The 25230-nt window shown below is 56.9% G+C and overlaps 1 protein-coding gene across 3 annotated transcripts; it reads right to left on the reverse strand.

Annotated features, from left to right (window-relative positions):
* Positions 1-4511: 4511 nt before the first annotated feature.
* TBC1D22B (TBC1 domain family member 22B) lies at positions 4512-24186 on the reverse strand. 3 transcript variants are annotated; one of them, XM_050911418.1, is made up of 14 exons: positions 24118-24186; positions 19417-19473; positions 18143-18456; positions 17033-17212; positions 16459-16529; positions 15888-16016; positions 15382-15447; positions 14337-14451; positions 7135-7241; positions 6711-6786; positions 6279-6406; positions 5920-6015; positions 5684-5751; positions 5370-5421 (listed from the first exon to the last, which is right to left on the reverse strand). In XM_050911418.1, exons 1-13 carry the CDS (start codon positions 24171-24173, stop codon positions 5689-5691), a joined length of 1458 nt encoding a protein of 485 aa, XP_050767375.1. In that variant the 5' UTR covers positions 24174-24186; the 3' UTR covers positions 5370-5421; positions 5684-5688. The 3 variants fall into 3 exon arrangements, with proteins under 3 accessions (XP_050767374.1, XP_050767375.1, XP_050767376.1); XM_050911417.1 differs by lacking the exon at positions 5684-5751 and having other exon boundaries at positions 4512-5421; XM_050911419.1 differs by lacking the exons at positions 5370-5421; positions 5684-5751 and adding an exon at positions 5756-5820.
* Positions 24187-25230: the final 1044 nt, after the last annotated feature.

Here is a 25230-nt window from a genome sequence, read left to right on the forward strand (position 1 = left end):
CCGGCTCAGCCCCCGGGGAAGTTTGTGCCCCGCTCCGCACGCTGCTAACGGGGTGCGACCCCCCCCCCAGGAGGGGCCCCTCGGGCGGGCTCCCCCGAGCAGCGGGGGTTCGGAGGGGTGGGGGGTGGGGGGGCCGGGGGCGGCGTTACCTGCTCGGGGGGGGCGGAGGAGAGGAGCCAGAGGAGGAGGAGGAGGCAGCAAATGGTCGCGGCGGCGGAGCGCTCCTTCCAGGCGCCCGGCATCCTGCGCTGCGGCCCGCCCGGCCCCCCCCCCGCCCCGCACCGGCCCCCCCCAGCACCGGCCCCCCCCCCCCCCCGCACCGGCCCCGGGGCCGCCCCGCCGCTGGAGGGGATGCTCCAGCCAGCCGGGAGGGAGGAGAAGGAGGAGCGCCCCCCCCCCGTGCACCCCCCACTGCAGGGGAGAAGGTGCAGCCCCCCCCCCCCCCCCCTACTCCGTGTAGGACCCCTCCTCGCCGGTGCAGGTCCTGGTTCCCCCCCCCAAAGCGCAGATCTCCCTCCCCATCCCGAGCAAGTGCCCCCCCCCCCCCCCCAATCCTGCAGTGCAGTTCCCAGCCCCTCGGTGTGGATCCTGCCTTGTCCTGAGCTCCTCTCTATTCCCAGTGCCCCCCCACTCCATCCCAGTCCTCATCCCCATCCCTGTTCCCAGCTCCCTCCATCCCCAACCCCCATTTCTATCCCCAGTTGCCCCCCCGAGCCCCAGTTGCTCCCCCTTGGTGGGAGCTGCCTCCTCTTGCCCCAAGCCCAGGGGTACGGGAGATGCTGCAGCCCCTGCAGCGGGGCTGGGGGTGGGAGAGGCAGCGCAGCCCCCCGGAGCCCCGGGGCCATCGGGAACAGAAAAAGGGAAGAAAACGGAGCCGAGCGTCCACTTGTCCTCGAGCAATCGGTGGCACAGCCATTCCCAGGAGCTGAGGTCGCTGCTCGACCTCTTCCCTCTCTCCATCCCCTGGGAGAAGGGGACCAGATCCACGCCGGGTGCTCGGTTTGGCCCTTTCCACCTCCTGGGAAGAAACCCTAAAAATCCTGAGCTGTTGGAAAACTTTTCCCCCCCTCCCAAAAAGGCTCCGAAAAAGCCAGTAACCGGCTGGCACAGACAGCGCGTGCCGGGAGGAGCGAGGCCGGGGATGGGTTGGGGGGATGAGGCTGCGGCAGGGCCGGTGCACGTGGCGTTTGCCAGGGAAACGTGTCAGCGAGACGAACCTTCCCCGGCTGGGGTCTGGTCCCCAGACAGGGCTGGGAGGAGACGCAGCGGGGCTCCTCGGATTTGAAGCCACTTGGAAACCCCTCTCCGGCTCTGGGCTGGCTGCAGCTCCGCTCCCCATTCAGCTCACCCAGCTTGAACCCGTGGGTCTGTGAGCAGGAGGGACATGAGCTGCCGTCCCGTGTCCCCGGCACCACTCGGAGCCAGGAACAGCGTTGGGATTGGGGAGCCCTTCCTCCTCCTCCAGCCCATCAGCTTCTCTTCAAGGCTCTTTTCCAACTCTCATCCCATATGGCCCATATTTCAAAGTGGCCCCGGTCTCACCATGAGGGCTTCCTCTCTCCTCCACCCTCCTCTTGATTTTATTTTGTCCGCAGGACGTATCTCAGTCCTGCAATGGCAGGAATCACTCAGGGCTCCGTTACTGCAGCTCCTCAGGCTCCACGCTTTAATAAAACCCCCGTCGCATCCAACAGAAACAGGCTTGCAGATACAGTCACCATTTATCATCATGAACGGCACAGGAACGTAATGCAATTTCCCCTGGAGATTCCATAAAGGCTTCATTTGGGAGAGGGAAAAAATGCCAAAAATTCACTCTTGGGTTAGCGGGCTCCACGAAACCCTCCCGAGGAGCTTACAGCCATCGAACATCCCGGCTTTGCCGCAGAGAAAAGCCGCTGCCGCCAGCCCCGGGACCGGAGAATTTGCTCCCGTTAACGCTTGAAAGTGTTTTATTTCACGAGGCTGCGCTGGAAGCAGGTGACAGGAGAGGGGCCACACCGTGCTGGGACACAAGGTGAGCTGGGGAGGTCCGCGCTGGTAGGGACAAGCCAGGACACGGGCACTCGACCTCGTCACCGTGGCAGTGGCTGGCCCCGGTGACATTGGGGACCCACTCCCTCCCGGCCAGGCTCTCCCCAGCCGGCAGCGCTGCTGGTTTGCTCATCTGCAGCCCGAGACGGAGGCAATCGTATTTCCATCGCTGGACCACACGTGGCTGTGGTGCAAGCCCATGGTGCCGCGTTAATGGCGATAATTAAAGGAGAAATAACGAGCCCTGCAGTTAATAAACTCCCTGCAGCGGCTCCCTGCCTCTTTTGCTCCATCCCAGGCAGGACCTGCAGCTCCTAAAGCCCGGCTGGAACCCCAATTGCTGGTGGGTGCCCCGGGGCTGGCAGGGCTGGGGGTGCCGCCGTGCCTCCTGCAGATGCACAGGTCAGCCGGGTGCTCCCCGCTGCGGCAGCGCAGCCTGGCCCCCCCTTCCAGTGCCACCAGCCGCAGGGACCCCCCGCTCCCTTCCCCGCAGGGACCCCCACCTTTTAATCCGGAACCACGCTGATGTTTCCAGGCTGGGAGAAGAAATCCCGCTCCGATGGGATGGGGCCTCATTCTGGGTTGCCCTGGGACAGGGATGCTCGGCACCTTGGGGATCGGGGGTACGGTCACCCCCCGGCTGTAACAGCCTCAGTTTCCAAAGGACAACAGAGCACTCACTCTGAAAAGGGTGCTGAGCCTGCAGCAGGATCCGGCCCGCTCAGGGAAGGCAGTCCGAAACCCGGACCAGCTCCTGCCAGCCTTGAGGCCAGAAACCCCCCCGATGGGCTCTCCTGCCCCACACTCAAGGCTCCCCGGGTTAACCTCTCTGCAAAGCAGGGGGTGCAGGGAGCAGAGCCCAGGAGAGGCGTCCGGGGGCCGACTCGGTGCTGGGGACACGGCTGTGATGGGACACAAACCCTGGATGGGGACAGGGGCTGCGGGGCCCCGCTGGGAGCCAGGGGAAGGAGCTGGAGAGCCGGCCCTTCGCAATCAATTCTAACAAAGCCTGGGCAACAAACGCAGGTAATTACACTCGCCCACAAGTAATTATATTTGTTCCACTTCATTGAACTTTAAAAAGTAATTAATAGGGGATAGAAAGCGGCTGGGGGGTGGGTTAAAGGTTTGTCCTCAGCAGCACGGAGGGAGGTTTGTCCTCCCAAAAGCTGCTCTGACCGACAGCAAACTCAGACACCACCACCGAGTCCCCCAGCAAGACACCAAGAGGAGAACCTCCCCCTCATTTTACGGGTGGGGAAACTGAGGCACAAGGGGGGGTAGGTGATGGGCCCGAAGCCCCTCATGAGGCCAAACAAGGACTCACTGCCCCCAACCCCACCGCAAACACTTGCCAGACCACACAGTTCAGTTGTTAGTTTTGGGGTTTGTTGCTTTTTTTCTTTTTTTTTGGTTTTTTTTTAATTCGTCATGTTAAACTAAGGACCACCAGGCCTGTCTCTCGGAGAAGACAACAAAAGGCACGCACAAAAATAAAGTAAAAGTCTGAATGCCTGAGAAAAACAACTCCAGGTTAGGAAAGCCATTTCTTGAGACACTGTTTGGAGTTTTATTGGCAACAAGGCTCTGCCTTTCACATGCTTGGCCCCGGCCTCGCAGCCCGCTGCCTTTTCCCACCGGGAACAGCAATGGAAAGCGGAGGGACCAGGAACCTCCGCGCCCTGCCGAGAGAGCCCACATCATCCCACGGGAGTGCTGGGAGAAACTTGGGGTGGCCCGGATCCGTCCCCCCCATGCCCTCCTGCATCCAGCCCTTGGCACAACCGGGACGGCGCCTGCCCGCGGGAAGAAAAGAAAACATTCACGATTGGTTTGATTTAAAAGCAGACAGCGGCGAGGCCAGCCCAGTCCTTGCCGGTCCCACGGGAGAAGACCTGGGAGGACGTGTCTGCACGGCCGGGAGCGCTGGGGGCAGCCAGTGCTGGATCCAGGATCATTCCTCCCCGGAAAGTCCCACCGGCGGCACCGGCACGGCTCTGCCCTGCAGCGCTCGGATGGACACGTGCCAGCAGCCGACGAGCCCGGATACCCTGTTTCCTTGACATGGCTCTCCCCTGCTCCTCGCTGGGAGCTCCCATCTCCTTTAAATGCCCAAATCCTCTTTGTAGGGGAAGCCTTGAGATACATATTCCTATCGCTCCTCTTCCTGGCAGATCCAACACTGCAAAAACATGTCGGGGCAGAAATACCTGCGGCTCCGAAATGCCCCCCACCTCCGGAGGGGTCCAAAGCCCTACGCCGCCGTACCCAGGCATCCTTCCCAGGGTGGAGAGGATGGGGAGAACAAGGGGTGCACGTTATAAATATAAAATCATTATCTGCTACAAACAGAAGACGTATATTGTACATCTTTGACCCATATACACAAGAACACAATATACACAGAACGCCTCGGAGGAGCGGGGGCTTTGCAAGGGAGTTTCGGGAGATGCTGCTCCCCTACCAGCCCCCCCCCCCGCGCCTCCCCCCCGCGCCGGAGGGGGCTGTACCGACAGCACATCAGTCACCAAAAGTCCCGTCAAGCTGGCACGCATCGTTCGAACCACGGGTAGAATCCCCCCAGCCCGCCGTGCCCACCTCGCTGCCCTGGGGGAGAGGGAGGCGAAGAGGATGGAGAGAAGGAGAGAGGGCAGGCGCGAGGGGCTCTCTCGTGAACCCACAAAAGTGCTTGGGGTCTCCGGACCCTCGGAGCGAAGCTAGGCCCTGAGAGAAACTTCTTGCCCTGCCGCCCTCGGGGGGGGAAGGATTTTCCGGCCAGGCGGGTCTCTGATAAGGCATTTTCATCTGGGAGTTGGAGCGAACGGCGTCAGAAGAGAGAAGGGAGCAGCCGGGGCAGCGCACGTGGTGGCACGAGGCAGCAAAGCCAAGGTGGTCCCAGCCGGACAAGCCCAGGGCAGGGAGTGGAGAGGAGAGGAGGGCTTCGTCCTCGGCTCAGTTTATCTGTAAAGCTGCCCCCCCACGTCCTCCCGCAGCCCCTTCAAGCCTCTCTCCCTGACTCGAGCCACCGGCACGGCGTGAAATACTGACGGTTGTTGGAGTGGCACATCCAGGCGCATGGAGTGGCAGACAGGCACACGTTAAGAGTTAAGACAAGAGTCGATGTGAGCTTTGTACAGCGAGGAGCAGCTCCCGGCCGGAGTGTCCGAGGACTTGGGACGACAAAAATGCCACAGTGATCAGATCGGGCCAGGACGAGGAGGTGGGCATGGGGGAGAGGAGGGAGTCGAGTCCTGGCACCTATCGGCGGTAATGATTGGGGGCATCTGCAAACATGTACTTGAGTCTGTAGGCTTCAGCGAGCAGGAGTCCAATTTCTTCGTTACCCCAGTGTATCGTGGGCAGGTTTTGTAACAACATGAGAAGGCCCTGAAAGAGGGGAAGGTGCTTAGTTTGGGGGGGTTGAAGGCTCCAGAGCAGGCTCGGGGCCGGCACGACCGGAGGCAACAGCACTCAATAACTGTCGCTCACCACACTCGCAGGTCTGAAAGGCTCAGCGACAGCATTAAGATGTGCTCGTGTCCAGATCCGAATCAGTGAAGCACCTCAGATGTCCCCAAACCCCTTGAGATAACGGGTGCTACCATAGTGTTACAGCTGGACACCAGACGGCAAACACGACGGGACTTACCATCATCAAAGCTCGAGCCCAGGGAAGAGCTGGTATTTGATGTTTGAACCCTCCAACAGCTCAGTTCTCTGTCCCAAGTAGAGGCTCAGAAGTTACTTTTAGGCAAAGATCCTGAGACTGGATGATCTTGGAGCCAGCTTTGAGACGACAGTTGACTGTGTCCATGCTGGGCTCCCAACCAGAGCAATTCCCTCCCCTCTACCCCCAGGGAATTACCCCCAGCCCCAGGGACTTACTTGGAAGTCTTCCTCATCTAGGATCTCCTTCCGCCACTTGATCAAGAAGGCGGCGCAGACGTACAGATGGAAATGTGAGAATCCTTCTGGCTCCGACTGCGGACAGCAAAACTCTGGGTCAGGTCCTGCAGCTCAGCTGGAGCACGACTTCCCTGGACACAGATGTCCTACTGGGCCACCCATCGTCCTACTGGGCCACCCATCACCCAACTGGCTACAAATGTCCCAGGGCCACACTGCTTTGCTTCCCTCATCTCCCCAGCTACACGGTGCTGCCGGAAGATCTCCATCCCCCCATCTACAGGGAACTGGCCCCACAGTGATCAGCCAAGCAGGGAAGGCAGTGGGAGCCTGCGTACCTGGTAGGTATCCCAGAGGCGGATGGTGCAGCGAAGAGGCAGCTCCCTCATAAGCAGATTGTTCATCCAGCGAAAGGCAAACTGCAGGTATTCGACCTCGTACTTCCTAAAGTGATTATGTACCTGCTCTGAAACAGCACATTTCACTTACATACCTGGGAACCACGGTGCCCCAGCTCCCGCACACGGCACTGCCCCCAACACACCGGCTTTCGCGCACTTTCAGGCTGAGACCTCATCTCCCCAGTGCCTCCACTCCTCACCTTGTACTACCTGGCCAGCAAAACCTCATTCCCAGGAGGTTTCTGGCTGACCCTACCCTGCCCTGCTTCCATATGTGTTGTAGGTAAGCATCTACCCCTGTACTGAGGGTGCTGCTTGCAAAGGAGGCCTCCCGCTGTTGTGACCTGCTCAGATCCCCTTGTCACCTACCATCGATCCGGCTGACTAGCTCCTCCAGGGCTTTGACTTTCTTCTGGATCCCCGGCTGTGCAAAGGTGTAGTTATCCTGTGGAGAGAGGCCATGAGTCAGAAGCAGTGGCTCTAACAACAGCTAGAAATGACCAAAACCAGATCCCCAGCTCCACAGGGAGCCAAGATCATCACGAGCCAAGGAGACGTGCCTCTTGAGCACCAGGACCTCTGCCTGCTGTGAAGTCCCTAGTCTGGACAGGACCAGTTGGCCAGCTGCAGGATCTTATCTCCCCAGGATTTTACCCATGGGTTTTGCTCAGTGAAGTAGCAAAATCTCCCTAATGCTGGGACATGCGGAGCACTCACCCAGACACAGAGAGGAGACAACTGTGCTGCTACCCCAGCAAGGAGAGAAACCGCCGCGGCACCAGAAGAGGCTCACCTGTATCCCGTCCAGCAGCTTGCTCATGCACCAGAAGCTATCGGCTTCGATGCTCCGTAAAACATCCTGCGACAGGTTCGTCACGTCAAAGTTCTCCACGTCCTCTTCTGCAAAACAGAGAGGGAAGAGCATCAGGAGGACGGGGGACACCAGGAGGCTCACAGGACACATCCAGGGGCTTTATCAAGCCAAGGCAGGGCAAGAGGCACCACAAGGCTCCCTGCATGACCTGAGTGGCCTGCCTGGCACAGAGCACAGCACCCACGCACCGACCTACTTCTCCAACCCAGGCGAAGGGCTGAAGGACCCCAAAAGACTCAGCGGCCATGATCTGAACCCAGCCCAGCTCCCCAGGGGACCGCGGGAGGGATCCCACGGCGCTGCCGCTGTTGTCATCCCTCTGGGGCGAGGGCTGTGCACAGACAAAGCTCCCGGCATATGGGACCCCTCTTGCTGGAGCGCATCCCGCCCTGGGTGACAGCAGGTCTCTGTCAGCTGGTGGCACCACAGGGAGAACGGGGAAGAGGTGAATCCATCACTGCAACCAGAAACCAGGGAAGCAAATGCTGCCCTTGACCTGGGGTAGCACAAGGGAGCTGAGTTCCCACTCCCTGCTTGGTAAAGAGAGGATTCATCAGGGCCAGCCCAGAACTGAATCACAACAGAGGCACCCAAAAAGTGGCTGCCAACTCTGAGGACCCGTGAGGAAGAACTGCCAAAGCCTCAGAAACCTCTACAGGAGAGCAGGACTCTCGGGCACAGTTGCAAGGACCCGAAAGCGTGCAAACATCTTCCTGGAGAGCAAAAAGGCCCTGAGTTAAACCCAGCACGAGGCCTGACAGCGGGGCCACACGGCAGAGAGATGGCTCAGCTTCACAGAGCTTCTTCTCCTCGAGCCCGGCTGACAGGAGAGCTCCAGCAAACAGAAGCAGCCCCATGCACAGAAGAGCCTTGCTGCGGGGGAAGCAGAGATTTGTGCAAGCTTGTTTTTCAAACCCAGTGAACTGGGGGGTCTGAGAGCACAAGGGTTAGTGGCAGCTCTGTCCCCAAAGGGTACCCACAGAGTGCAAAAGGCTGCCCTTGCTTTTAAGTGGGCTTATGAACCCCCAGGAAGGGCAAGGGAGCGATCGGATGCCTCGAGGGTGGGACGGCGGTGATGCTGGCTGAGTTTGGAGCAGAGATCACCTGCTCCGGGCCAGGCTCACCTTAACCTGGAGGCTGTAGAGGGCAACAGGTATGGGGAGGCAGTGGAAACCAGGGAGGAGACAGTCAGGAGACACAGGTCTGGCCCTCCCGGCTCGGCCGACCAGGCAGCTCCCTCCCTTCCTGCTCGGGAGGAGAGTGCCCATCACGCTGCTGACGGAGGCCTCGGAGGGAGCCGTCATGCTGCTAAATCGGATCAACAGATGCCAGGGCTAAACTGGCCCATTTCCAAACCCAGAGGCTCGGAAATCCAAACAAGCATCTTTGATCTTGCTTGTAAAGCAGCAAGAGGTAGAGGACGGGTCTCGGGGCTGAAGCTGGGCCACTCTCTTGGCTCCGACACACCGCAGGGCAGCTGTCGCAGGCTGGCAGCGCTGTGAAAACCGACGCTAGCAGATCCTGCCCGCAGGAGGATGGGAAGTGCAGAGCCAGCAACTCCAACGCTGCTCCCACCTCTGCCCCTCCTCTGGGGCAGAGCTCAGCTCCAGAGCAAACTGTCACCCTGAGCTTTAGGGACAAGCAAGGGCTTAACTCTGCATTAATTTGGCAATCTTGTACTACAGAAAGAGCAGCAAAGCTGTTTTCCAGCTGCAGGTCATCATCCAAAACTATCACTCTTCTGCTGGCTTCTCCACAGCCACTCTCAAGTGTTCCAGGTAATGAGAAAGGCAGGCAAAATCTGCTTAATACCCATCTGCTTCCCTAGATAACTTCCCCCACAGAGGAAGGAGGATGGGCAGGCAAAGGAGTGGGACAGGGCCACATGCGTACGGCCAGGACTGGTGGGAGAGGCAGGCTCAGCCATGCAGAAATGAGCCTTGTGCAGAAGACCTCCCCATGCAGCTCCAGGCATGAGGACCGAGATGGAGAAGGGGATGTGGTGACCTGCCCAGGTGATGGGGAACACCCTGCTGCTTGCACCGGTATGGGGACAAGAGGAGCAACCCTGCCAGCACCCCAGTGTCAAAGCAAAACAGTGGTAGGAGATCCCCAGCGTGAGCCAACACACATTGCAAGAAGCTTTGAAAAAAAAAAAACCCCAGGTCTCTGGAGTGTGTGGCTCAGCACAAACATCTGCTCAGCGGCATCATTAAAGAGGCCCCGTGGAAAGGAGCGAGATACTCAACATATGGCTCCGACAGGGACTGAAAAGGAGCCAGCAGCACGGTGACAGCCGCCCGCGGCTGGGCCAGAGGCAGCCGGGACACCGCTGCCAGTGTCACAGGGTGCCCAAGGGCAGCTGGGGCTTGGGGAAAGCAAAGTTCCTGTGAGTGACATTTCAACAGGGCTCAGGGCTGACACAGGAGAAGGGGCATCACAGTCCCACTTGAACCCCTGCCTCACATGCCAAGCAGGGCATAGCTTGGAGGAGATCAGAGGAGCCAGGGCTCCAGCCTCCCACATCCCTGCTTTCTGTAGGGGACCTTTAATGACTCCTCATATTCTGGCAGCTGGGGCTCAGTGCAGGACTAGACGCCTGGAGAACAGTTAAACCCAGTCTCAGCTCTGCACAGTAATGGGCAAGTCTGCCCCGCATGCAGGGAGTGACAGGTCCGGGGCAAAACCACAGTTCAGAACAAGCTGGGTCAGTCGCAGCGTGACTAGGTACAAGTCGCAGCCAGGTACAAGGCTCCCCTTCCCTTCATCCAAGCTCCACTTCTGCTCCTGCTTACAGGGAAACAGAGTCTTAATTTAACCATGATTAGGATTTAGTAACAAAGCCAGTTAGGAGCGAGCAAGATCGATACTTTCCATGGCAATGCTCCACTCTACAGACTTGGTGAAATGCCAAACAGGTCCCAAAGCCGGGACAATCCCTTACGTAAGGCCTTGAACGGGGGATGGAAGTGGTGTCATACGTTGAGATGGGCAGAGAGCACTGGGAGAGGGTGCAGGGGCCAGCACTGACACTACCTGGGGATGCTGAACTCATTTCTGAGCTCTGTCACTGCCATTTTCAATGCAAACACAAGCCATGAGAGCTGGGAGTGACTCAGTGCAGCAGGAGGGGCTGTGGGACCTGAGCTGGGAGGCAGTTTCAGCAGGACTAACAGCTCAGCATCCCTGTACTCGCTGGGCCTTCTCTGATCACCTGGAAAAAGGGGCATATGGTTTCCTCCGGCAGGTGCCGAGGTGTCATCCCTGCCTCAATTCCTCAGATGCCAGACTGCCTCTCTCCATCCTCACCGCTCAAGCTCTGCCTCCCCAGCAGCACCGGCAGCCTGCGCCCAACCCCATCCGGAGGACAGCAACAGCAGGCTCAGCTGCTCCTGCAGCCTCGACACCTCCCTCGAGCTCTTCCTCACGGCAGCACCAGCTGAAAACAAGCAGTGCTCAGCAATCTGCGGCAGAAGCCATCGATCGGCCAGGAGGAGGAACAGCTCCAGCTATGGAGCAGGCAATGGCAGGGGCCCAAAGCGCCCATGCTTGCCGCCAAGTAGCCGAGGCAGCTGTGTTCGTGCAGGAGGCAGGTAGAGCATCACAGGAGAAGGTGAGCCAGCTTGCCACGCTGGAGAAAACACAGCAGTTAAATCTATCCCATCTGCCAAGGGCTCACAGCAGTCTGCCCAGCACCTGGAAGGAACAGGAGGTTTGCATCCAGCCTGGGTGCAAGTACGGGAAAAGCAACTGGTCCCAACTGGCACTGGAGAAGGGGGCAGGGGAGTTCAGACGTGGGGACTGGAAGCTCTGGGGAAGAGCTGCTTCTCCCTGCTTCAGCCTAGTTGGTATTTTCTGAAGCTGGTCAAAGGGGCACACACACTGGAATCAAGGCATTGCTCAGAAAGAAGAGGGAAGCAATATCAACGGGACCCTTTCAGTCAGGCTAGGGAGATGCAGGTTAATAACGGGGTCATCCAGCTCCCAAAGCATCCCAGGGCAGCTAGAAGAAATAGCTTCCTGCGAATGTTTTTCACTCACTGGTCTATTTACATCCTTCAGGACCCGGAGAGGCATACACCCTTCCTCCCCACACCTTCTACAGTGACGATGGAAAGGCGTCAAGTCAAAGACACAGCAGTACGGCCAGCCAAACTGCTCTAACTACTATCCCGTGCAAGCTGTGTTTAATCCCTCTGCACACAAGGGCCTGGGAGTTTGCTGGGTTACTGCTGACTGTTGGTTTGTTGCTCGTGTCCACTTCAATGAAAGGAAGCTGCCAAATTATTCCCTGAATGTGCTTGATAAGCTACAGACCAAACCCTACCCAAACCACCCACCTTTTCCCCATGGACACCTTCTAGTCCTTGGTGGGAAGCGAGACAAGCCCTCTGAAAGATGTTTTAGGCCTTGGTCTAGTAACTGATATATAATGGAGACACTATCAACCAGACACATTAATCAGCTGATGAGCACCAAGGAGAGATTTTAATTGATCTGTAGAAAAGCTGATTTGTTGTCTGCAAATGCAATGCCTGCCCAAAGCATGGGATGCGGGGTTAGAAGTCTACAACGAACTTGGAGATGGGGACCAGCCCATTATGGAAGGTGAGACTGCTTTATGAGAAGCCACCAGACTGAACAGTAGAAGACCAGGGTGTCAGCCGGGCCTTGTGCTGAACAGCTAAGCAAAGTCAACAGCTTGTGAACTCCCACCTCCGCCTGTCAGCTCTGACTCACACACGCACACCACGGCCCCCGGAGAGCTGCGACGGTCCTGCCGAGTCGGCTGCTGCGGGAGACAGCCCTCCAAAAGCTCAAACCCAAAGATCCCAGGGAAGACGGTGGGCAGCGAAGCAGAGGAGCCAGCTGGCAGCACAGCGGGTCCCTTCTAGCATCTTGCAGTCAACAAAACACCCGCTCTGACAGGAGAGTAGGGGCAGCAAACCCAAGAGGTTTGAGGATGGAGCCAGTGCCGGTGCCAACCTCCCAGAGCCAGCTTTCAAGGAAAGGCGAGGGAAACTTCTCCAGGCCAGTTGTACACACACCTTTGAATGTGGAAGTACCCTCAGATGACACAGAGGTGTATAAGCCCTCAGTGGCTCTGTGGGCAGGGGCTGCCTGAGCCACACAGATTGTCCCCTTTCCCAAGGGGGATACAGCTTGAAGAATACATTCAGAATTTCCTTTGAACAAGAGATTCCCCACAGAAAGGTGAGCTGTCCCTCGGCACGTGCTGTGCAAGGATTACCAAACTATACAAGGCCTCTTTTGGCTCTTCTGCTGCAAGGACTCAGGTGCAGCGCATACTTGGCTGATCCAGGGATCCTGAGAATTAGCGATCCAACATGGAGAGCTTCCAGACCTGCCCTGCCCTGCACCAGCTCTTCAGGGGCCTGTCAGCAAGGGCAGCTGTAGAGAAGAGCCAATGCTCCAAACCAGCGACTTAAATCCTGTTGCAAAAGGGGTTACGCGACACCGAGCACTGCCAGTTCTTCCCCACGTACACTCAAGGCAATTACGGATCTTGTCCTTAAACTCTGACTGCTACACAGCCAGACCAGGGAGCACGTAGCCACCAAGACAGCTTGTGACCTAAGGGCTGGCTTTGAATCACGGGCTCTGGGGACAGAAGGGGATGCGTGATGTTGCTTGGCCAAATTCAACTCAACGGGTCTCATGCAGAGGGGTTTTTTCCTCCAACACAAGTTTCTGAGATAGCTGGAAACAGGAAGGCCATATTCAGAGAGGAAGCTTCGGTCAGGGGTGAAAACAGCCCTGGAAGATGGCGAGAAGTACAACCCCAGCAAGAGATGGACAGGTCTGATGTGGCAGGAACTCTGCAGCCACATGCAGAGAGAGTTGAGCCCCAACACGGTACAGGACCGCAAGAAGTCACACCAGGTACCCACAGGCAGCTCTGATGCTTCAGACCAGCTCCCTTCTTGCATAGATAACTTACTGTGCACAGCTCTGCTTCTAACCCAATAAATCAATCCTGAGCAACCAGCCTCCGCCAAGACTAAGTGGCATCAATGTCGCTCAAGCAATAAGGCACAGGAGAAGCCACGCAAAGGGAACGTGCTCAGACCCGACCCGACAGGCTCTTGACCTCCCAGGAAAGGGAATTCACTCCAGCTGGTAGCAGAGCCACATTCTGTGCCTTCTCCTTCAGGCTGTAAGGAGCAACAGCACTTCTAGGGATCAATCCTGACCACACCAGCTACCACAGTGGAAACCAAGGTGGCTTACCTCTTTGCAACATCCTCAGAAGAGACGGATCAGCACTAGTTTACAAAGCCTTAGCTAGACAGTGGAAGGCTTCCACTGACTTCAACAAGCTTTGGATCAGACCTTAAAAATATTTGTTCAACAGGATTTCTCTGTCACTAATACAGTCTTACAAATTCCTTTTTCCTTCTATTTACAGTGAAAACTAAGAGCCTTTAGGCATAGGGATTACAGCATCCCAGCATTAATGTCAACCCCGAAACACAGCTAGAGCTGGAGAAAGAATAAAAATGCTATGGGTGGAAATGACTTGATCTCCAGCTAAAAGCAACTGGCTGACAAGAAAGCCAAAAGCAGCAGGGAGAAGTCAATTTGCTTTCTGAAACTCTCAGCTTGAGAAACACACCTGTACTAGCAGCCCTCGACAGGAATCTTTATTTAAATAGTTTATTTTACATTCTCAGCAGGGTCTCTTTATACTTCACTCATTCCTCCTAGAGGAAGAACTAGCTCCAAGCCCAAGCTTTGAGGGCAAGACCCTCCCCTCCCCCAGCTCTGTGTATCAGGGCTTTGCCTAAACTCCCTCAGCACCTAAAAGACCCCATTCTCCTCCAAGCTGTAAGGATGTTAAGTACATTCAAATGCAAATCCACCCTTAGCACTTCAACTTCCGCCGGAGCTCAGCAAGGTTATGAAACTGAAGTCAACCCAACCAGGCAGCAAAGACAAAGAAAGAGGTCAAGATGCATCTCCAGCCTGGCACAGGCACTGAAGGAAGAACACATCATCCCCTCCAGCAAGGCGAGCTTTTCTGATGCCAGCACTTCACACCATTTCAAACACCGTGGTCAAGAGGCAGCACCGTGCTTCAAACAGCAAATGTCACTTACCAACATACTCAGAGAGGAACACAACAAAGAACGGAGTGACCAGGTCATTGATTCCCTGTACATAGCCGCTGGCTGGGTGTCGAATGGCCCAGATAAACAGGATTCTTTCAAAGATCTAGGGAAGAATGAGGGAAAGCAGGTACCTGCATTAGCCGTGCACAAAGGAAAGGCAGAAAAGCATAACTGCTAAGCTCAGGGAGCGGAGATCATGCGCTGACAGGCTTTTCTGCAGCAATACAGGTAAGATAAGAAGCATGCAAGTCCTAGGAGAGACTCCGGTATGATCCACAGATCCCACACACAGGCCAGCCCACACTTCCCAGAACAAGGCAGCCCAGGCTCCTCCTCAAAGCCTCCGCTTGAAGAAATGCAGACCCAACTTTTCAAGATGCAGGTGGCTTAAGACCCTTCCACCCATAGGACAGGGCTGCCTATTAGCAGAGCAGCACGCCTTGCTGAACATCACGTGGAAAGCTAAGGCCGTTATCTGTTGTCAGCACAGCACTCCCAGCAAAACATCACAGATCGGGATAGTTCCCAACAGAGCAGCCTCCCCCCAACAACCAGTGTGTTATTTCCAGACTGCCCCAGCCCCAGGACACCATGCTCTGACATACCACATACACACGCTGAGCTTGTTTCCAAAAAGGACAGACGCCCACACCTCCCGGCCACCTCTCAAACCCATCGCTGCTGCGGTTTCTCACATACTGCTTCACACAAAAGAGGTTTCGTAGCAAAACAGAACTGATCTCCTGTTCTGGTTCAAATGCCTTGAATTTCTCTCAAAACAAAAGCTTCAGGTCTTTTACCAACTCCTGGCTACATCTTGCCACAAAAGAGCTGATCTCATAACCCCTGAGCTCCAAGTCTGATGTCTTTCAGAAATATGGGACAAGACCAAACGGTTTCAGCAGGTATTTTCATCAGGAGCTGTCAGCCAGGACAGTTTCCCCGCAAAGCTAACTCACTAGTGGCAGTGCTGGTCTAACTCCACACACGTGCCCCACAGCAAACGTGGGGCAGGAGCTTCACTCCCCCTTACCTCCTGGACGAGCGGCTGCTGGAAGAGGGGGATGAGTGGGTTGGTCCTTGGAATGTCGATGTGGATCTGGAAGAGAGGGTGGGTTACACACACAAGCCATGCTTTCCAGGGGCACAATAACTCATCACAGGCTAGCAGAGGGGAATCCACCCCTCGGTGTCCCCGCAAGCGAGATCTGCGCTTGCTGACAAGCACAGCGAGGGCTACAGAGGACAGCTGCACTGAGAAAATCATCTACAGCTTTATCTCCCGTCTCCTCTGCTCGGGTGTGGGCAGGCGGCCAGAGCTCGGAAAGAGCTGGAGTCTGAAATCTAGTCACTAGATCAATTTAGGGAAGGCTTGAACTACTACCCATAAGAAGACGGACAGAAACATGGTGCCCTGTCCCCAAAGAGAAGACTCCTAACAGTGATAGCTAAAGGAAGTCCTAGCATGACCCCAACTGCAAGAGGGAGGAAAGGCATATACCAAGGCAGAAAGCGAGGCAACAGGCAGAGGGCTCGTACCTGTCGGTAGGTGTCTTGATGGTGTTCCTCATTCCGGGAATCGTAATACTGCTGGATGAAGCCAAAGTATTCCTCCCGCTTACGCTGCAAAGTCAGCTTTCGCCGCTCCATGTTTGCGGGGAGATAACCCTGCGGCAGGAAAACTCGTGTCAGGGCAGATCCTCTGCCCTCACCGCAAACCGTCCTCTGAAATCCTGCCAGGCAGCTTGTGCATCTGGAGGCATCAGGCACGGAGACTCGGGAGCTGGAGAAAGAGCTTTCATGGGGTTTGGCCTCCCCAGCCTCCGATGCCTTTTCTGATCTTGGGGCAACGCAACTTCAGGGGATTCAGTTTCCCAAAAAAAGAGCAACCCACACCATTCCCAGCACCAGTCTCGGCTTTGTGCTCAAAGAGGATGTAGCAATTACACTTCCCAAGCCAAAAAAAAAGAAAACCTACAGCTCACCTGTAGGCTGGGCACAGATACAACACGAGCAAACCTGGTTATGGGACACACGAAGGTCTAGGAGTGCATGTCCTTGGCTCGGCACATTCCCCCCAAACTCCTGCGTCACAGCTCCAAGTACTCACTGAGAGGAGACGCCACGTCACGGGCCGGACCTCTCTGGGCACACCAGGCCAGCTGCATTTCCTCAGCTCATCTGCAAACGGACAGTGGTGGCAATGGATTAGATCCTAGGCACGTCCAGGCACCACTACACCTAGAAGGAGAGGAAAGCTCCTGGAGACACTGAGCTCTTAGGCTCAAAGGCTCTGGAGACACTGAGCCTCCAGGAAGGCTCCACATTAGCAATGACTGGGAATGTGGGTCTGCGGCAAGGGGAGCAGAGATGTTTTCAGCTCAGCCTGGGCACAGAACTGGTTCCAATGTGCCGGAACCTCAGTTCTCATGCAGAGCCCAACAACCTCCAGTGATCGCAACCATCATTTGCGAGATGGAGAAAGACTGGGAACAGACAGGGAGCTGGTGGAGGACACCACCATCTGCCAACAGAGCAGTTCGTGCAACCATCGCACTTGGTGCAACTGCAGGTAGTCATTTTTTTCCACCCTGGAGCAGACCCGATTACAACCTGAAGCAGGCAGCAGGCCCCCTCTGCCTTCCCCCTCCCACCCGCAGGCACCCCCATTTTGCCACACTCACCCAGGTCCGTGTTGTGGCTGGAAAGGAGCTGCCGAAACTTCTCCAGGCGGGTTTTCTCCCTCACCGTCATGGGGGGAGCACCCGAAGCATTTTGGTCAGAGATTCGGGCGACAAGCGGAATGACGGGCCGAAGGGGAAGGGACTGCTGCTTCTGAAGGGGGGTCCGCACACAGGCCTCCTCTGCAAGGAGCAGATGCTGCAGTGAGGTGGGGAAGGAGATTGCGCCTCTCCAACCCTACCTCGCTCCTCTGGCCACTGTCAGAGACCTGCCACTGCAGATTTCATCCCTCTCTTCCCCAGACCCAGCGAACAGAGCATCACTGGCCCACTCCGATGGATCAGCTGGTTCACAGGCATCTGTTGTGGCTCTTCCGTCATTTCCCCCTCATTTCTCTTTCCCTTCCTCCTGCATCCGGACACCTGGCTGCCAGTGGATCAGACTCCCCTCTTCGCACAGGAAGCCATGGGCAGGACACAGGAGATGAGGCAGAAGGAGCTGTGGGAATCCCAGAAGAACTGACCTTCAGATCTGTCGCCCTGCTCGTCTCTGATCTAAATAGTGATCAAGCTAATTGCTAGTGCAGAGAGAGGAGGCGCTGGGCTGCCAATGCCACCTGCTGGCAGCAGGGACCTGCTGGGTTACCTTCACAGCACAGGCAGCCGTCTGCCTGCAACAAGGCAGAGGGAGCAGGGGCTGATGCTGCCCAGTTCCCTGCCCAAGCTGTACCGACCTGGGGTCGACAGGACCTCATCCAGACCTTCACTAAGAGCAGCACACTGGGCCACAAAGGAAGCAGACAGTGAGCAACCCCGAGTAAGAACTTAACAGATCTCCAAAATCCCTTAGCACCCAGAACACGGGATCCTGTGGGACAGACGTGCCTGTACGCAGGATATTGAGCAGCAGAGGACACTGAAGCGCTAAGGCCAGGCCTCCGGAAAAGGCTCCTTGGAGTACAGGATACTATAAGGAGGCGAAAGCCTCTGTTGAGCTTACAGGCTGTGCCACAGCCTCTCGTCCATAATATGAGAGTAACAGCAAGCGGCTGAGTTCCGTGGTCAACCAGGAGAGCACCGGAGCAGGAGGCTGCTCCTGAAGACGGCTCTTACCAGATGTCCTGGAGAGCTGGGCCTCGCTGCTGGACTTGATGACCTTGCAGTTGGTGGGCATGTCGCTGAGAGCGGACTGGGCCCGCTCGGGTTTTGCCCGCAGCTTGCTGTGGTTCTCCAGAACCTGGGCTGCCGTGGCCTTGGCCACTTTAGAGTTCAGAGTTTGCAAAGAAGAAGAGGAGGAAGAGAAGTCCTCATCTTCGTCATCACCGATGTCCCAGGCATCACTGGTGTTGCGGGCAAACTCGTGAAAGCTGGAGGCCTTCTTGCTTTTCATAGGCAGTGCGTTGGCCTTGGAGCGGTCCTTGATGAAGCTGGGAGCCAGAGAGAAACAGTATCAGAGCAATGCTGTCAGACAAGTCCATTTTCTTTCCTTCCCTACGTCCTCACTCCAGTCAGCCAGTCCCTTTTTCCAGTTCCCCTGTTCCTCCTCCCAAACCCAAGGAATGTGTTAAGTCTCTCCGGGCTGCCTGCTGCTGGGAGGCAGAGCCCGAGCTGGTATGATGGCAGGGCAGGGAGGCCACAGTGCCAGCAGACATCTGGAGAGGTGCCCGGCTTCCCAGCTCAGAAGGGCAAAGGGGAGAGACGTACAATTCCTCCAGCTCTGCCTCTCTCCACCCTAGAGAAAACTAGTAGATTAACACCCCAAAAAAGTCTTGCGACCTGGGGAGAGGCATGTCAGAGGTTAGACGGAGCCGGGCTGCGCTCACAGACACTCCCGATACAGCTGCGATGGCTCCCAGCAGACAGACCAGCCTGGTTCTTTTCTCAGGCACAGGAGGAGCCTTCGCATTTACCCTTAAGCTACGGGAGCCAAAGTCCACCGCCTGAAGCGTCACAGAAAAGGGGGAACCTTCACCACTGCACAGCACGAGATAGAGACAAGGAGGCAGTTCAGATCAGCTCTGCCTTTTCCTGCAGGGAAGGGTGCTGCGATTCTGCAGCCTCGCAGCTGCCAGGCAGCTTTACCTCCCCTTCCCTTAATTCTTCTGTCTCCGAAGGGGAGCAGAGGGCTCAGACATCATTGCTAAAAAATACGCCTGTCTCCTTTGATGTGGCTGGTACAATATGGATTTCCGGCCATAAAGGGTGCCAGGAGATAAGTTTTCCCTGCAAGCTTTTGCAGAGCTCAAGACAGCACTGCACGCCACTGCTGCCCTTCTCCGCTGGAACGTCACAGTGCCAGAGGATGCTGGAGACCTCCACCTACTGCAGAACTGAGCCAAAAACCTGCAAAGCCTCGTGGCCTGCATCTCCAGAAGATAAACACTTACTTTTTGGTGAGCCGGGGATCCAGCGGAGGATGCTGTGCTCCGTAGACAGGTTGAATGCTGCAGGAAGAGGATAGAAAAAAAAAAAAGACGACAATGGAAAAAGCCACAGAGCACCCACGAATAATCTCCTCAGCCTAGAGGGGGGTCACACTTCTTGCCTGCTGTCAGGAGCTGAATACAGACCAAAAGCAACTTCAATAACCTTCTGTCTTCAAAGCCTTAGATCCAAAGCGCCACATTCAGCTGAAGATTTGTTCTTTGCAGCAGCAAAGAGAAGCCTTGTTTAAACTCTTAGGCTCTCTCCAGCCTGAGCTGGGATTTGAGATCTGCTCTTTTCTGCACCACCAATTCATTCTGAGTGACCACGTGTCTCAGTCCCCCTGCCTTATACACTGACGTTCATTCTCTTTTCCATCAAAGGGATTTCCAGGTTTGGGAATTCACACTTCCAAGCCCTGAAGGACAGGGAAGGACTCTAGTTAGTGACACTGGGGCTCCTCCGCAACACACTTGAGGGTTTGAACCCCACGCCGGCTCTCAGGCTCATAGCAAACGCTACGGCAAAGCAGCCCCCGGTACGGTACACGGTTTGACTCAGGTCCAAATCCCAGCTTAATCAACTACTTCCTATGTGGCCTGAAATGAGTCACCAGGTCTCAGTCCCTCGGCTCCCCTCCCTGTGGAGTGGGACCAGTGGGACAGGGAGTCCGAGGGCTGCAGGCACTACATGGGGAGCATCACCTCGGAGCGGAGCTACTAGACGAGTGCTCATCACTAGTTTTACGGGCTCTGGACACGAGAGAGGGATCCTGAGTTATTACTGCCATTTGGGTAACTATTCACAGCCATCCCACCCTGAAAAATCATCTCTGGAAAACAAGTCCTCCCCGTCCCCTGGTACACAGCACGGTCCTGCATCCCATGGCAAAGACAAGGGCCGATTCAGCGCTGGCACACAAGGGACAGGCTCCTCTTGGGTCAACAGAGCCGGCCTGGTTTCCAGGAGCTGCAGATGGTGCCCGGCAGTAAAACGAGCAGAGCCCAGCCGTGTAGGAGGGGGATGGCAGCCTGGTGCAGCTGGAAAGCGCGCGGGGAACCAGTTGATGCTGAGGAGGCGGCAGCAACAGGCCCAGCTGGCAGGGGGGAGATGCAGAGATCCAGGGCAGAGGCTGGAAACAACCACAGCACAGAGAGATCCCGGTGGTGAAGCCCGGCGAGGGGTGGGCTCGCTGCTGCAGCGGCCGTCCCTCGTGGCTGGAAGCGCTGAAAAGGCTTACTGTGTTTACCCACCAGCGATTGAGCCTAGGAAAGAGTTTGCTGACTAATTAGCATCTAGGAGTCAGGACAGCTATTAAGCAGAGGCACCCCTGTGGGTGGGCATGGCAAGCAGATTATCAGGAGTAAGAAAAACAACCCCTCCAGATCAGCGCTGCTTCCCAGTGACTCATGGCAGCTCCTTGCAGAAAAGGAGCCGGCAGAGCCTCTCCCAACACCCAGCACCAAGCTCGCACCGTCTTGTGACAGCAGTCACAATGCTGCTCCTCTCCGCGCAGGGAGCAGCAGATGACGGGTGATCACTTTGATTCACGTGCGAAGGCCTGAACTTCACAAGCCAAACGAACGATGTGTGTTAGAGATAGGGGAGGGGATGTGGCAGCCAGCTCTGGGTGAGGAAACACTTTCCTGGGGCTCTGAAGCAATCGGCTGATGCCTTCACTGGCTAACGGCTGATACAACAGCAGAGGGTCCCAAACAAAGCATCCCGAGCTGATCTAATTGCACAGCCCATCAGCCTGTGCTCCCACACAAGCGGTTGAAGATGACAGTCTCATTTCCAGCAGGCTACAGAGGCAGGGCTGAACACCACCATCCTGCACCGGTGAGCTCCAACCGCTGCATGAGGTGGGTTCGCCCCATGTTTGTCCCATCTTTGCGGATTCTCTGCCCTATCCACCCGTGCAGAGGGTGTAACAGGCTGGACAGGAGGAGTGCAAATGCTCCCAAGTGTGCAACAGGTGAGTTCTAAGATACACGAGCACATGCACAACTGCCAGACGGCAAGTTTGTGCCGTAGTGTCTGTGGTACCCTCGCTGTCTGATCCCGCTCCTTTAGCTCACATCCTTGTGGCTGACTCCCAGCAGATCCTACAGCTCCACACAAAGGTGCATTACCACATCCTACTTTTACAGCTGAGAAAATTGAGGCAGGGGAGCGATACCACCAAGTGATGCTCAGTAACTTTATTTACTCACTCTTGTCTGGTTTTCCCTGATGCAGCTCGGCTAGGTGAATCTGCTGTCTCCAAGCTTAACTCCCTGTCTGAAGCTGTCTTCACCTGACTTTTGCACGGACAGAAAGCTCAGGACAGGCACTGCCTCTCAGCAAACACACCACTGAGTCAGGAGCCAAGACCTAAGCTGACACTGTGCTCCCAAACGGACTGGATGAGTCTCCTGTCCTGTCTCAGTTTAAGCTCTTTGGGACAGGCATTTCTTGTTACCCATATGTTCAGCGTCTGGTACAACGGGTGACTGACAGTGTCTGGTACAACGGCTGTGGTATCTGCGTTACACCACTCACGAGGAGATCATCGCAGGGTGTGGGTTATTGACACTGCAGCAGAAAGCTCATCCATGAAACCTCAGTGCCACTTCGGACACAGAACATATTTATTCCTAGCAGATTCTGTTTCTTCCCTTTTAAAACAGCATTTAAATACCCCTCACTGGAGCCTGACTACCCATCTCTCTAAAGAGCAGGAAATAAACCACTCATCACATAGAATAACATACTAGACCAACCTGCCAATGCATCCCCCGAAAATTACTGGGGCAAGAATTCCCAATGCAAAAACCACAGGGCAGTATTGGAAACACGAAACAACATTTACTAGTTCTGCCACCCTAAATCCACAGGGAAAAAACACCAACTAAAAGCTAATAAAACTCGGTGACCAAATGCACAAAGTGTCACGGAAAAGGAAGCTAACACAGTCTCCAAATCTTTACAAAGCCTCCCTCTGCCAGCTTGTCAGGGCTAAGAAAGGAGAGAGCCAAGAATCTGTACGGGAAGATCTCTCAAAGCTCAGACAAAAAAGAAGAAAGGGAGCTTCACGTCTAGCAACCATGGACGCAGCACGTCCCACCTCCACCTTTTGTGCCTGTGTTGCCCAAGACCTGTCGGTAACCATCCCTGGAAAGGACCAGCACGCAGCGTATTTAGAGGTGGTAACAAGGCTCCTGGACAGCAGGATATTTGCCAAGCAGCCAGTGAGGAGCAGGGGAGAACTTTGCCAAAAACTTGACGTTGGAGTGTATTGTCTAGGCAGGACCAGCTGCCTCCCAGACCGGTTCACCTGGTTTGAGCTTTCCAAGCCGAAGCTCAAGGTCACCCACTGCAGGAGAGAGATGCTGTCTAAGACCACCAGCTGGAAGCACGGCCGTGACCTCCGGGTAAGGGATGGGAGCAATCGGGAGACAAAATGACCCAGAGAGAGCACAGCATTTTCTTCTTCCCTGAGCAGAAGAGGAGGAACGCGTAGTGCTCGTTGCTTTCCCTTTGCTTGCCACAGACCTGGATTGTCCCGCTAACCTGAGGGAGCCGGCGCAGCGACAAAGAACGGAGTGAAAGCACGTTAGAAAGAGAGATTTAACTGGCCTAGCAGCATTTAAAGCCAACTAAGCATTTCAGACTGCGTCCGCACACCAGGAGGGGAAGGGCAGGGTTCAGATAAGGCAAATGAGAGCAAACGTGAAGAGCACCAGACAGGAACAGCACTTGTGAAAGCCTCCCCAGAGAGGTGGGTGCCCTCTCCCCATGCGAGCCTTTATCCCAAGGCCTTGTAGGGAGCATCTCCTTCATCACCACCAGCCTCTTCTTTCTAAACACCGCTTGAACCAAGACATTTCACTTGTTTCTCCCATCCCTGGGTGAGCGCGGGTGCCTCGACAGGAATTGGGACATCACAGCCAGAGGAACTGAAGCAGAGGAGGTGCACACAGAGAGCCCCTCCAGTCCCTTGTATTGAGTAGAGGTGGACCAGGAATGACACCCTGCATAGGAGAGGATAATGGGGGGGCATGTGCATTGGCAGGGGCACATGTTTGGGACAGAGTTGCTGCCACCACAGCGACACCTGTAAGGGCTTCGGGAAGGGATGAGGTTTTCTCAATGTCTGTGGAAGGGAGGACAGTACAGCCCTGGCTCCGAGGCCACCCCAGGGGGGCCTTCAAGGCCTCCTGCTTCCCCTCCACCCGGCTTCCCACGGGGCAGAGGGTGCACACGGGGTCCCCACAGCCCCCACACTGCCTGCCCTACAGATGAGGGGGCAATCCTGGCGCTATCCTTGTCCCTTATACAGGGGGACTTCCTCCAGCAAAATTCCCCTGCCCCACAGCTTGGGGTGCCCCTGGCATTCCCCCTATTGCAAGGGGGAACCCCGGGGCCCCCAGCCAGCTCCCCTGCCCCATGGCCAGGCTGGACACCCCTGGTATCTCCCCAGCCTTGTAGGGGGGTACCCCGGGGCCCCCAGCCCCATACCCAGAGTGGGTGCCCCTGACAGCCCCTTCCCAAAACAGAGGGGCTGCTCCAGCTCCCCCACCCAACGCCCTCCAGCTGAAGAAGGGGGCTGCGGCCCTTGCACCCCTTCCCCGGGGGGGGGCAGGGGGGGCCGGTACCGGCCGGGCCGGGCCCGCGCTCACCTGCCCGGCAGCTTGGCGCTCCGCTTCCAGAACTGCCTGCCGCTCTCGGCCGCCATGGCGGAGGGGAGGGGCGGGCCCGGCCGGCCAGCCAGCGAGCGAGCGAGCCCACCGGCCGGCCGGCCCCGCGGCGCAGCGGCGGAGCGCGGAAGAAGGCGGCGGCCCCCCGCAGGCCTCCTCACCGCCGCCCGCCCGCAGCCCCCGGCGGCGCCATCTTGCGTCCGGGCGGGGAGAGCGCCGCCATTGGCCGCTTCGGGCAAGGCGTTGCGGATCGGCCAATCGCGAGTGGGAAGAGGGACTGACGTAGGGTGAAGGGGCGCGGTCTCCAGGACTGGAGGCGGGGCTGTGTGGGGCGGGAGAGACCATCGGGGGGGGGAGGAGGGAATAAACCATCCCGCCCCGGGCGGAGGGAGGGTGGAGCAAACCACTAGCACTGAGGGGCATGGAGTGGGCCGCGAAAGCGGCGCTGAGGCGGCGGTGCCTGCGTGGGCCGGGGTACAGGGGGGACCCTGAAGAGGGGAGGGCGGGTGGGGTTAAACACCGCCCTGGGGAAGGGGAGAGACCATTCACGCTGGGGGGGGGGGGGAACGGACGTACGTGGACACGCCCAGCAAGTACCTGGGCGAAGCCATCGGGAGAGGGCGGGGGGAAGCGGGTTAAACCACCCACAGGTCCGCGGGGGGGGAGAGCCGGTGGACAGAACCATGCGCGGGGCGGGGGGACACACACTGAGTGGTGACAGGGCCCAGCTGGGGCCCTCTGGCACCCCGGGGTGGCTCTGCTGGCACCCGCGGCTGTCACGGTCCCCTCAAGGATTCAAGGCCATTTGGGGCCATTTCTAGCCCCCAGCCGAGCCCTGGTGCTGGGGCGTCCCCTCAGAACGACAACCAGGGTGAAGGAGGAGCCGCCATTATGGGGCAAGCCGTGAGGCGCAAATGCTCACCCCCGAATAAATGGGGATAAACTGGGGAAAAAACCCACAGATGGGAAAAAAACCCCACAGATGTCAAAAAAACCACAAACTTCCCAGGTGACATGGGACCCTGCCAGCTCCCAGGGCGCTGCCATCCCTCTCATGCCCTGAGGAGAAACCCTGCCACGAGCATGGCCGACAGC

This window comes from Gymnogyps californianus, chromosome 27 (genome assembly GCF_018139145.2).
Source record: "Gymnogyps californianus isolate 813 chromosome 27, ASM1813914v2, whole genome shotgun sequence".
Taxonomy (NCBI): Eukaryota; Metazoa; Chordata; class Aves; order Accipitriformes; family Cathartidae; genus Gymnogyps; species Gymnogyps californianus.